The sequence below is a fragment of the Eulemur rufifrons genome, chromosome 7, assembly GCF_041146395.1.
Source record: "Eulemur rufifrons isolate Redbay chromosome 7, OSU_ERuf_1, whole genome shotgun sequence".
In the NCBI taxonomy this organism is placed as follows: Eukaryota; Metazoa; Chordata; class Mammalia; order Primates; family Lemuridae; genus Eulemur; species Eulemur rufifrons.
Genome location: NC_090989.1, coordinates 272,952,480 through 272,965,200, shown reverse-complemented (window position 1 = coordinate 272,965,200; position 12,721 = coordinate 272,952,480). Strand labels below are relative to the sequence as shown.

At 46.0% G+C, this 12,721-nt stretch overlaps 1 protein-coding gene across 3 annotated transcripts in view; it reads left to right on the top strand.

The window, feature by feature from the left end:
* The window catches only part of CDK5RAP2 (CDK5 regulatory subunit associated protein 2), a 178,522-nt gene extending 165,943 nt beyond the window's left edge, over positions 1–12,579 (top strand). For 2 of the 3 annotated variants that reach the window (XM_069476722.1, XM_069476723.1), the window contains exons 35-38: positions 1,440–1,583; positions 8,117–8,243; positions 11,676–11,722; positions 12,177–12,290. In XM_069476722.1, coding sequence (XP_069332823.1) covers positions 1,440–1,583; positions 8,117–8,243; positions 11,676–11,722; positions 12,177–12,233 — 375 coding nt within the window. In that variant the 3' untranslated portion in view covers positions 12,234–12,290. Of the gene's footprint in view, positions 1–1,439; positions 1,584–8,116; positions 8,244–11,675; positions 11,723–12,176 lie in introns of all 3 variants that reach the window. The other variant, XM_069476724.1, reaches the window with a different exon arrangement.
* The last annotated feature ends 142 nt before the right edge of the window (positions 12,580–12,721 follow it).

Below are 12,721 nucleotides of genomic sequence, written 5' to 3'. Positions count from 1 at the left end.
TGCCTCCCAGGCCTGGGATCGGATTTCTTTTTTCTCTCGAGACTGGACCAGACCTTTGAGCTTCTGTTTGTCACATTTTCTGATCCTTCTTCTCAGGGGATCACTGAGGACACTTGAGCCCCCTGCTTCCTGAGACTTGTTTTGACTTCTGTTTTACTATATTGTAAAAATCAATTTTGCATTTTCTATTCCCCTAGATAATAAGCTCCGGGAGAGCACCGGCAGTGTCTATTAGTGTCTGCTACGTTCAGTGTTGTGTAATGTTGTATCTGCTACCTGGCACAGGGCCTGGCGGGGACGAGGGGCCTCATAATTTTTTTGAATTTTTTTTTTGTTTGTTGAATAAATCATAATCTTTATTGTACAAAAGCTAGAAACTAGAAAAACATAAAAACAAAACATCTATAAAAATGCCACCTGGAGGTCTGCACTTAAAATTTCAACATATATTCTTTTAGGTCATTTGTAAAGGTTATCAAACCTTCTCATAAATATATGAGTTTCATATATTGCAGCAAACATCATATTAACATTTTTCCTATCTCATTCAATATTTTTCTAGCACTTGATTTTTAATGGCTGCCAAGTAAGCTTACATGTGGGTGTACCTCATTTATTTACTCTTTCACTTGTTTTTTGGCATATAAGCTGTGATGAGCATCCTTATATGTAAATCTGTGATCGTGTTTTTCATTACTAGTTCAAAGCTTGTGAACTTTTTAGGGCTTCTCTTGATGGCCGTTGCTACATTACTTTCCAGAAAGATTTTATCTCCGTTTACGAGCATCTATCTCTTACACCTTTGTCTTCATTGAGTGTTTTTATTTATAATGATTTTTTGTCAATTTGATATCTAAAAAGAGTATGTCATTTTATGTTTGTATTTATTACTTGTGAAAACAAATGCTCTTTTAATTTTTCTTCTTCTTATTTCCCCTTCTCTGAGTCACATTCTTTGTTTTCTCATGCCTTTGGCATCCCCCAATTTGAGTTTGTTTCCACCCATGCGGAGGGTGAGAGAGACCTTACAAGGGCCTGCTGTCACATTCACAATAAGCAGAGCTGTGTAACAGGGACTGTTAAAGACAGAGACATTTATGTTGCTTCACTTGCAGTTGGTGTCATTTGCTCTGGGGGTCTCGGCGGGCTGTAGAGCAGTGCGAGTGGTCTGCCGCTGGATCCTCTTCTTGGCAGAGTAACCGTAGTTAATGCTGCTGGTTATTAATCATGGTTAGTGACTGGGTTAAAATCACCACTGAAATTCTCTCATAATCTACAATTCACCAGTCTTTAAGAACGAAAAATCGGTGTCATGTGGCACCAAGCTCTTGCCCAGCATGTGAAACACAAGCCCTACAGTCTAGAGATTTAAGCTGCCTGCAGCTTGTCCATATCTTTTTCAAGACTGCATGTGACAACCTTCTCATCCTCCCCTGTAGGTTCCACATTTGGCACCGCTGAGCAAGTTTGTCACCAGTGTGAGCACAGCCAAGCTGACCCTGGACGAGGCCTCCAGGCTAATGAAGCTTCTCTGGAGAGTCTCACTCCCTACAGATGGCCAGTGCGGTCTTCACTGCAAGCAGGTGGGTGGTGACACGTGATTCAGAGACTCAAGCATGCCGCTGGGGCCTGTGTCTCAGTCTCGTCTGTGCCCAGCCCAGGACCTGGCCCACAGCAGACGTATATGTCAGAGGGAGGGGAGGGCACCGTGTTTGATACGGCTTCACCGTGTGCTTACCTGATCCCCCTGCAGCCCTGACCCGTCTGTGTCCCGCTCTGAGCACATCTCTGTCGAGTAGAATCCTGTCTGCGTCCTGCACACGAGGAAACTGAGACTCAGGGCATTGAGGCACTTGGTCAAGGTTACAGAGCTGGTTGGAAAACATGAGTATCTGAACCCAAAGTTTATTCTTTTATAGGCTTTAAGTTCCACTTTGTCCTCATGGACCAGCTCATTCTTTTCTGCTCATAATCGCTATAATTTTAGATGCTTTCTCTGGACCTTCTGATTGCTATTCATAGCTTTCATCGTCATAATTTAGTGAAACTTCTTCAAAATCTGTATTAACTACTTAGGAATGTCAGACTGCGAATCAGGAGTCTGGCAGAGTAGAAGCTGTTCCCTGACTTCCGTCTGTGGGACGCATGCAGTGCCGTGACAGGGTGAGCACCCACTCTGGCTAAGCAGAGAAAGTGCTCTAGAGGAGGAGCATACAGGTTAAGGAAGTTCGAATCCCCTGCTTGGTGGCCTGGTAGATAGTTCGCTTTCATTTAGCTAACCTAAAAGTTCTTGCTAAAGGCCAACAGGAAGGCAGAAGGGACATTTGCATTCTGTGTCATAATCTCATTTTGACAGCTCTCAGATCTATCAGACATGGCAATGAAGTAGCCAGTGACGTAGCCCTTTCTTCTCTGACGGTTCTGATGAGCCTGTCCTAAGATTTCCCTCTTGGGATCCTGGGAAGAAAGTTCATAACCATTTGTTGCATAGGGAAATAATTTTTTGCCCACTTTTGGCTGGTAGGGCTGTGGAATACAGAGTATCAGAGAGGAAGCGTGGGGCTCCCTGGTCTCAGCCCACATTGGCCTTTTCTTCCTTCTAACCCACCAAGCTCTTTTCCCTCTTAGGCTTAGGGGACACAGGTGGTCTGACTCCCTGGAATGTCCCATGCCCCCTCCTGGCTCATTTTCACCCTTCAAGTCTCAGATTAACTGCTACGTCAGAGTCAGAGAGGGCTCCCTGATTCCTCAGTCGTAGCGTCCTCTTCTGCTTCATCATAGCCCGTATGTTTATGACTATGGTGTTACATATTTGTTTGTTTATTGTCTGCCTTCCTCTGTTTTCCTTCAGAGGACCATGTCTGTTTTGTTTATATTTTTGAATGAATGAATGAATTTCTTCCCATACTCCCAAACTAGTATGAAATACCTGTCTCACATGATTTTTAAACCAAACATATCTGAACTAAACAATTGACTCTCAATGCAATACTTTTGTCCTTAGCTCGTAGTAGTAAATGTTAAATAGACAGAATCTAGTGCTTACTTTTTATACATATATAATATATACAACACACACACACAGTGTTACAGCCATGTTGACCTCCCCGAGTGTATACGGCCCAGGCTTGGTGGGTGCCCATGAGGACTCATCCTTATTTTCTCGGGTAATTGATCATGTCCACTGTCATATAATAGAATTGTGGAGCCAGAAAAGGGACCTCTGAGATGCTCTGAGGTGGTTGCTGGTGTACACAGACCCCTTGTGTGGTGTTAAATTGCCTCTAGCCACTTTTCTGTCACTGCCTGTGTTTCACGCGGTGCCATTGCTTGGTGTGAAATGTGTGTAACACAGATTTCCAAGTCTTCACCAGCAACCCTAAGGGTTTTTTACTACCTGGCGTTTTCTCTGAGTGCCATTAATTTGGTTTTTGCATTAAAAATGCCTTCCTGGCCCGGTGCGGTGGCTCATTCCTGTAATCCTAGCACTCTGGGAGGCCGAGGCGGGTGGATTGCTCGAGGTCAGGAGTTCGAGACCAGCCTGAGCAAGAGTGAGACCCCATCTCTGCTAAAAATAGAAAGAAATTATCTGGCCAACTAAAATATACATAGAAAAAAAAAAAATTAGCCGGGCATGGTGGCGCATGCCTGTAGTCCCAGCTACTCGGGAGGCTGAGGCAGTAGGATCGCTTAAGCCCAGGAGTTTGAGGTTGCTGTGAGCTAGGCTGATGCCACGGCACTCACTCTAGCCCGGGCAACAAAGCAAGACTCTGTCTCAAAAAAAAAAAAAAAAAAAAATGCCTTCCCATGCAGTCCACAGGACTGCTCTGTAAAGTGTGTATCACTTTTATGTAAGAAAGTTGTATGGAAGGGGCCAGGTGCGACGGCTCATGCCTGTAATCCTAGCACTCTGGGAGACCGAGCCAGGAGGATCACTTGAGGCCAGGAGTTGGAGACCAGCTTGAGCAAGAGCGAGACCCCATCTCTGTAAAAAATATAAAAACTAGCCGGGCATGGTGGCACGTGCCTGTAGTCCCAGTTGCTCAGGAGGCTGAGGCAGGAGGATTGCTTGAGCCTAGGAGTTTGAGGTTGCTGTGAGATAGGCTGATGCCACTGCACTCTAGCTGTGGTGACAGAGTGAGACCCTGTCTCAAAAAAAAAAAAAAAAAAAATTCTGTGGAGGGATACAAATGGACACACATACTTAAAATAATTATTTTAAATGGAGGATAAACAGTAACAAAACAGGCTGCTTGTAGGAATAGAAACTAGATTTCTCTGAATAGACCTTGTTTTGTAGATTTGACTTTGAAACCGTATGAATGCATTACATGATTATAAAAAAATAAAAATGGAAAAAAGCAATTTCTAAAAATTTATGGCAAGATGAAACAAACCTGCATATGGCATTGTAGGCACAACGACACAAAGAGGAAGCATTTCAGTGACTAAGACACAGTAATTTGACCATATATTCCTAATAGAAATATGTATATTTTTTATTTTTAAACCACTCTGAGAGCATTAGAAGTAGTAGAAATATTCTAAGGGCAAAAAGAACTACCAAAATAAATTTAAACTGTTTTCAGTGATTATATTGTTAGTAATAATATTGGTATTAATATTCTGAAACTGTTTCTATTGTAAGATAAAACAAATACTGTTAATTTCATTGGGAACTGAGATTTTTATGAGAGAAAAGAGATATAAATATAAAATCAGATGAGGCCCTTGTAATCCTAAATTTGAAGCAAGTATCAGTATGAACTCGTGTTGTATTTTTTATTTGAAAAATTTACTGACCCCATGTAAAAAGCTTTAGAAACAGTGTCTGATCTGGTCCCAGTGAGCACTCCTAGTGCTCAAATTGTCGTTTCTAAATACCTTTTCTTACTAAAAGGAACTAGAGCTCCTTGGAGAACTGGCTTGCTTCTAGGTCTGGGGTAAGAAATGTACAATATAGCTTAGGATGTATTTTCTCCTGGTAAGAAAAGAACGAGGCGGGAGGAGGGAGGGAGCCCTGTAGGTTTACAGTGGTTCCCAAAGTGTGGATCCTGGACTTGCAGCGTCAGCATCACCTGGAAACTTGTCAGAAACGCAAATTCTCAGGCCTCACCCAGACCTGCTCAGTCAGAAACTCTGAGAGTGGCCCCCGTAGTCTGTTTTTTCAGCTCTCTAGGTAGCTTTGAGAACCAGTGGATTAAAAGAAACTTAAGAGGTAAATGCAAAATGTGGATCTTATTTGGATCCTGAATCAAGCCAATTGTTTAAAAAAATAAAATTATGAAGCAATCAAGGGAGTATGTTCACTGACTCCATATTTGGTGGTACTAAGGAATTATTGTCATTTTTTAGGTGTGGTAATGATACCGTGGTTTTTTTTTTTTAAAGGAACCATTTTTCTTTTAGAGATACATTCTAAAATATTTTATAGATGATATGATTGGCTTCTAGGATTGGTTTCAAAATAATCTTGGGGAGAGAACGAGCAGGGGTGTGGAAGAAACAAGTGTAACCATGAATTGATCATTGCTGAAGCTGGATGGCTACCTGGGTGGGGTTCATTATCCAATTCTTTCTTCTTTTATAAATGCTTGAGGTTTTTCATCATAAAAGGAAAACAAACAAGGAAAAAATGGCACCCCAGAAGTCAGGCAGAATACTGATGAAGAAGTCTTCGCCCCCACCGGGCGGGGAGAGGCTTCCAACTGTTTGTTGCTCAGCAAGAGTTGTCCTGCTGGGCTCCTGCTGGGTTCCAGGCCCTCTGCTCACACTCAGCATCTCATTTTGTCCCTTCATAACCTTCAGGGAGTTAGCTATTGTTATTCCCATTTTTCCAGAAGTAGGAACTGAAACTCCAAGAGGTTAAGTGACTTGTTCCAACATCATATCACCAGGAAGCGGCAGCGCTGTGCTTTGGAGGCCCTGCTGTTTTTACCATAGAGCATTCATCCTATAAAAATGAAGATTTGAATCCAGTGGGACAGCAGACACATAAATAATTAAAATTTCTTGTTTTAAGTGCTGGTTAGAATGGGTACAGGACATTAGGAGAGCGCCAGTGAAAATTAACTCACTAGCCAGCAAATAGTGTCACGGCACCTGCTCTGCGCCAGGCACTGGTGATCAGAGGGAAGAAGTGAGCCGTGCTCAGTAGGGAGGCAAACAAGTAAACACAGTTCCCGCAGCCCACCATGACATGGGGACGTGGAGTGCCATGGGCACCCAGAGCAGCGTAACCAGCCCTGACTGGGGTGGGGAAGGGCTGTCAAGTAAAGCTTCCTGGAGGAGGTGACAGCTGAGCTGACTTGAGATGGAGGAGTAGGGATGGGCCAGGCAGGACTTGAAGTGGTCACTTCCTTATCTTCTGGTGTCGCACTTGAGTCTCACTGTACTGCCATGTGATAGATGGGCCAGGGATGGTTATTCCAGTTTTATAGATGTGGAACTAAGGCTCTGACTAGAGAGAAACTGTCGTGGAGTGTGTGGCCTATGGACCCATGACCAGGACCTAAACCTTTGTGGGCTCGTAGCCTGAGGAGGAGAATCAAAGCAACCCTAATGTTTAAAATGAGGATCTGTTTGGGAAGAACCGTTGAAGTCCTTGTACCTGACATGACTGGTTAATCTTAAAGTAGGTTAAGGCAGGGAATCAAAAAATGATACGTACCTTAAACATTTTAGTTTAACTTAAAACAGATAAATGTACATTCATTTGCCATTCTTTTGATGTGGGGCCAGGGCCCTTCCTTTGAATTTGGGTCTGCTGATTGGAGTTCCACATCTTCTTTCTTTCATAAACTACATCCATAATGTATGTCTGTCACTTCCAATTTCTGTTTCTTTAAGATGAAGAGAAAACTTAGACACTTGCAAAGCAATTTGAATATAGAATTCTTCTAGACTGTGTTCCTCCCACATCTTTTATAGTTGTCTCACCCACACCTAATTTGCCAGAAATGTGTTTTTTAGTGACTTGCTTTTATCAAGTCTTTTCTGAAGCATATGTTAGTTTTCATACAACCAGTTCTCTCTTTTAATACGCATGTTTTGTGGGTTTACTTAAATTTAATTAAATTACGTAATTTGATTACAAGTACAACTACCATAAACAAGTTTGGGAACAAACTAAAGTCACTCTTCATAAGCTGACAACTCACCCTCTCTCAGGGGGGCAGAGGTGTTTCAGTCTGCGCCAGGGTGTTTTCCCGAGAGAAAGGGGGTGTCCTTGACCCTGAGCGGGTTTGGTGGCGACCGGCTGAGGGGGCCTCTCCTGTGTGCGTATCTCACTGCACAGCCCTTGGGGGCCCTGGGTTTGCCGCCCGTTCACCGCTCTGCTCTGAAAAACCAAAATAGGCTCTCCTAACGGATCGTACTCTCCCAGTAATACTTTTATAGGATATTTTTAAGATTTAAACATTACAATTTTTTAAGTCAGCATTAACATTTTGGTAAAAAAAAAAAAACTCAATTTGAAGTCATATCTTGATGATATCTCAATATACACACCTATGGATGTGGACCTGTATATATTTGGTTTTATGAAACAGGAATGCCTTATATGTAGTATGTGTTCTTGGCTCTTTTTTCACTGATTATCATCTTCTTTTGATTTCAATAAATAGAGCCCTACAACATCATTTTTAAGAGCTGCAAATTTATTTCATGATATATATAAGCACCATAATTTATCCATATATGTATTAGAACAAATCAGGTTCTTTATTTTTTCCTACCACGAACAATGCTGAGATGAATATCCTTGTACGTAGGCATCTTCTTATGCTTATGTTGTTATTCCTTGGGGCAAATGCCAAGGTGTAGAGTTGCTGGGTTGACGGGTCCAGTGCATTTTACAGTTTGGGAGATCTTGCCAAGTCTTCTGGCTGGGCCTTGCCAGGTTACAGTTTTGCTAACAGTCATGAGGGTACTTTCCCCTCATCTTCACTGGATTTTGTCCAATTTTGCCAATCTGATCAGCAGGAAAAGGCTTCTAGTTTTTATTCAAATATTTTTGTTAGCAAGCTTGAACATCTTTTTATGTTTTTGTAATTCTTTCTATGTAATATGATGTGTTATATTCTTAGTTCACTTTTCTAATTCTTTTTTTCTTTAGATTGAAGAAATGAAGGCAGAGATCACAAAACTGCACAAAAAATTGTTTGAACAAGAAAAGAAGTTGCAAAACACTGTGCAGCTTTTGCAGCTGAGCAAGCACCAGGAGAAAGTCATCTTTGATCAGTGTAAGCAAGTGGTGGGGGGCGGCTGCCACATCTGTCCTCTTCTTGCCTCCGAGGACTAACAGTCCAGCCCTGCGTTACCCGCCTGGGAGCCCGGACTGTTTGTAATCATGCCTCCTATTTATGGGTTTCTGTCATAATTCATCCTTTCTGACTCACACAGACAAATGTCTTCACTTAAGAGCCCTTTGCAGAGCAGCCCCTTGGTACCAGGGACTGTCGTCCCACTGGGGAGACAGGTGTGTGGCATGTGCAGTGATGGGAACACGCAGAGGGTGTTATAGGAGCACTGGGGTGGGAGTGGGGTGGATGTCACTGGTTTGGGGGAGGTGGGCGTCTTGGACGAAGTGACACCCAAGCTGAGTCTGAAAGGAAGAGTAGGGGTCATCAGATGCAATAGGGAGTGGCAGTCGAGGCAGGGAACAGCATGGGCAGAGGCACAGAGGCAAGACATGTGGGTTTGTATTTGAGAAACCAAAACCAGTTCCTCTTGGTGAAGTAAAAGCTGCAAGTGACAGGTTGAAGCGGGAGGCATTGGGGGAGGTAGGGACTGCATCCGTGGGAGGCCTGAGGTGGCAGGCTCAGAGCAGAGGATCAGCCTGTCACATCTGCGTGCCAGGGCGGCTCGCCAGTGTCTGCTCACCAGTGAGGAGGAGGCTGACTGTCTAGTCAGGTAGGAAAGGAGGGAAGGCCTCGGCCAGGACAGTGGGATCCAGAGGAGGTCATGGGTTTGAAAAATAGTTCTCAAGGCAGACACTGAAACTCAAGGTCAGAGAGGTGTAGTAACTTCTGCAAGGTCAGCCCCAGCTCTGATGTAGCTACTTTGGAGATCGTCTGGGAGCAGCTCCGTTTTCCCAGTTTAAACCCTCAGTGCTCCCTCCCGCTGCGTGTTTAGAGGAGCCAGCAGTAGCCGAGTTTCCATTTGTGCCTCTTGGCAGCATGGCCCTGGCCAAGCCTTGTGCTGTCTGCGTGACAATTTCCCTGTCTTCGGAGAACTGCTGACTATAGCGCTTTCCCCTCTGGAGGTGCCAGCCTGCCTTGTACTGCTCTCTTATCAAAGTCCAACGTTTCTGGGGCATTTCTGAGAAGCACAGAACATAGATTATTGCCAAGTAGGAGTTCTCCTTAGCCGCCCCCTGGGAACCTTCTGAAAATAGACTCTGTGAGACTGGCAGAGTTTGAACTGCAAGCGAGAGCAGCTCAGTCACTGAGCAGGCACTGAGTTCCTGTTCTGTGCCCCCCGTGCCAGGCTCTGAGGACAGAGGTGAATGAGACAGTTCCTGCCAGTGAGGATCTTGGGCTTAATGGGGGGAGACACAAAGACTAGCTGCAGGACGACATGCTGAATGCATCACAGAAGGCCGGAGAAGTGATTCAAGGCTCTGGTTCAAGATTTGATTGCGTCTTGAAGGATGAGTAGGAGTCAGTCAGACAGCAAAGGGGCAGGAACAGGATTCTGGCAGACAGCCTCATGGCCTTGCCGCTGCACTCCCAGAAGCAAGAGAGAGCTAAGTCTTCAGGGACATGCTTAGGACGTGCCAGGGCTTTTCCTGTGAGAGATGAGTGAGAGGGATAAGTAGGAACCAGGTTACAAGGAGCCTTGTGGACCAGACTCCAGCACGAGCAGCAGCAATTGGCATGGTCCATTTGTGTATTAGAAGATCCCGTTGCTGAGCTTGGAGGGGCCAGGAGGCAGGGAGGCCTCTTGAGGGGCTGTGGCAGCCCCCCAGGTGGGCAGGGCCATACGACAGAGGGACACCACTCAGGAACCTTCTTTCCAGCACACTGCTGAGCTGGGAACCCTGGATGAGTAGCGCAGACATGGGTGGGAGTCACGTCTTTGTGCTGGGGCAAGTCTTGATTTGGGATGAGTCCTTTGCCACTGGGTCCCTCAGTCGTCTTATCACAGCGGGGATTTCTGTGCTCTAGAACATGGGCAGTGGTGTTCAGGTGTAAGGGTCTCCTCAAAACTGGGGCCAGGGGATCCTTAGCTCTTCTGCTGTGAATTTTGTTCTCTAGGTATGTTCAGTACTCTTTCAAAATTATTTTTAACCTCCCCAGCCATGATACTTAATCTTTCCTGGGTCACAGGCCCCTTGGTGAATCTCGAGAAAGCTACGGTCTCTCTTCCCCCAAAAGTGCGTACATCCATGTACATACGGAGATTTGTACATAGTGTATGGGGATGTAGGACTCGCCAAAGCGAATCATGGTGCCAGGTTAAGAACTTCTGCCCTGCAGCAGTGGAGGGGCAGGGGACAGAGAGGCAGTTGCTACCTCTGAAATTTGTTTTGCCGAGTTGCAAACAAAGCCTACACCGTCTGTCCCTTCCCCAGTGTCACAGATTGCAAATAAACTTCATGACCTCCAGATGGAGATTTTTGTGAGGCGAGAAATCAATATTTTCTCAAGGCCACACACAGCACCTATTCCGACTAAGCCATTGGAGAGTCAGGCTGTGTGTCGGGCGTGAGTCCATTTCAGCCTTGGGCATTGCTGGCCAGAGCCCCAGCTCCAGAAGCCTGTGTCTGTCCCACCCGGGGAGTACGCTGATTTCTGACCTCACCAAGCCCTATCTAGAACAGATGCCCCTCCAGGCTCAGAAGTCGGATCAACCGTGGCATTCCTGCTGCTGCAGTTTGTGCTGGACGAGGTAGAAGCGACCACTCTTCACGGTACTTCGTCGAAAGGCAGGGCGCACCCGCTCCTTCCAGGAGTTCTGATACGTGGGGGACTGCCCAGTACACAGCTCAGGGTGTAGGGTCGGCAGGAGCCTCTGAAATCATCCCGCCCAACCTGCTCCTGTCCAGGAGGACGTGACTTGCTCGGGGAACCGTGTTGGGCTGTTCTACCAGCCAAAGCGCAGGTGAAGGAGGAAGAAAGCGCCCAGAGCTTTCTCTCTGGCCCCGAGGAGCTGGCTTAAGAACTGCTGCGTAAACATTTGACTTTATAGAACTTCCCTTGACGCTTGACTCGGGCTTCCACATGAGGGTCTGCGTGGAGCAGGGCATGCCCCTTCCTACAGCTGCTTCCCAGAGGGCTCAAGAGACCCAAGCAGGCCGGGCACGGTCAGGCCCAGGCCCACACCCTGCCCTGCACCATCGCCCCCCACAGAGGCAAGCCGGAGGGATACCTGGGCAGCCGGTGGCCATGCAGAGCCTCAGTGTGATGTTGTGTAAAATGGCACAGCACGCTCTGTTCTCTGGATCGCTGTGAGGCAGTGGCTTGGTGAGGCCTTGAAAGGTGTCTCTGGTCCACCCTTGCTGCTGGATTCCTTGGGCTGTGATGGCACGGGTGGGGCCTTCCGACCTCTGTCTGGACGGATGCTTCGGGGTTGTCCACATGTCTGAACCCCTTGGGGCCGGGGGGCTTGGCTTGCACACTGCCCTCCTGGGTGCGCGTCTCTAATCATCCCATTCTTTGCTTTCCCCTCAGTGGTCGTAACCCACAAAATCCTTCGGAAGGCCAGAGGGAACCTGGAGGTAACGCCCTTTGAGTTGTTTCACGGCAAGCCACCTGGAGGGCAGGGGTGGGTGCGGGGCTAGAAATGGCTTCTTTTGAAAAAGGGAGTTGAAGGTGAAACCCCAGGGACACGTCCTCAACAAAGAGTTGCATTTTTCTGCCGGCAGTGCATGGAAAGTTTCATTTCATCACGCCATGTTGTCTGTCGTGGTTTCAATTTTTAAATTTATATGGTATTTTTACCAGTGAGAAATACAGTAAACAGTGCCTGGCACATAGTAGGCCTTTTATAAATATTTCTCGAATGAATACAGTATGATCTCATTGTCATTTTATTGTGTAAATACGTACAGATCAAACAGTAAGTCTTTGAAAGCAGTTTCAGAATAACAGTCTCACCTCTAACTCTGTCAGGGATCTTACTTCTGAAACCGTCCCTTGGACTTAAAATTCTTTTTTCCTCTGTTTTCCTAGCTCAGGCCCGGGGGTGCCCATCCAGGAACATCGAGTCCCAGCAGACCAGGCTCCTGAGGAGGACTTTGAGCCAATAAAGCCTGTGGTCCCCCCAGAGCTCGCACTGTCTCTTTGTTCCGAGTGTGGTTCCTATTTATTGAGGAAGAAAGAGCTGTCTGCCCAAAGGAAATCTATTTTTTCCCTTAATGTTTTCTCTCTGAAAGTTGGCTTAAAGTTGTTGTCAGAAAGGTTCAGCAGCTCTGCAATGAGGTATTGAAAAGGCCCTGTGCTCTCGGATGCTGCATTTTAGACCTGGGGGGCAGGTATCTGGAGCTGGTGGGCGTCACGCCGTCCCCGGGTTTGCTTAGTACTCAGCCAGCACCGCAGTTTGGAGATTCTCACTAAATGATTAGTTTCGTTTCAACTTGATAATTCCGTTATTTTGTGTGGAGCCTCAAAGCCCAGGTCTCAAACTCCCAGGTGACAGGCCACGGTTCTGGGAGTTGCATGGCCCTCAGGGTTGTCCCGAGCTCACTGCTGAGCCCATGCAGGTGTCCAGAGAGGAG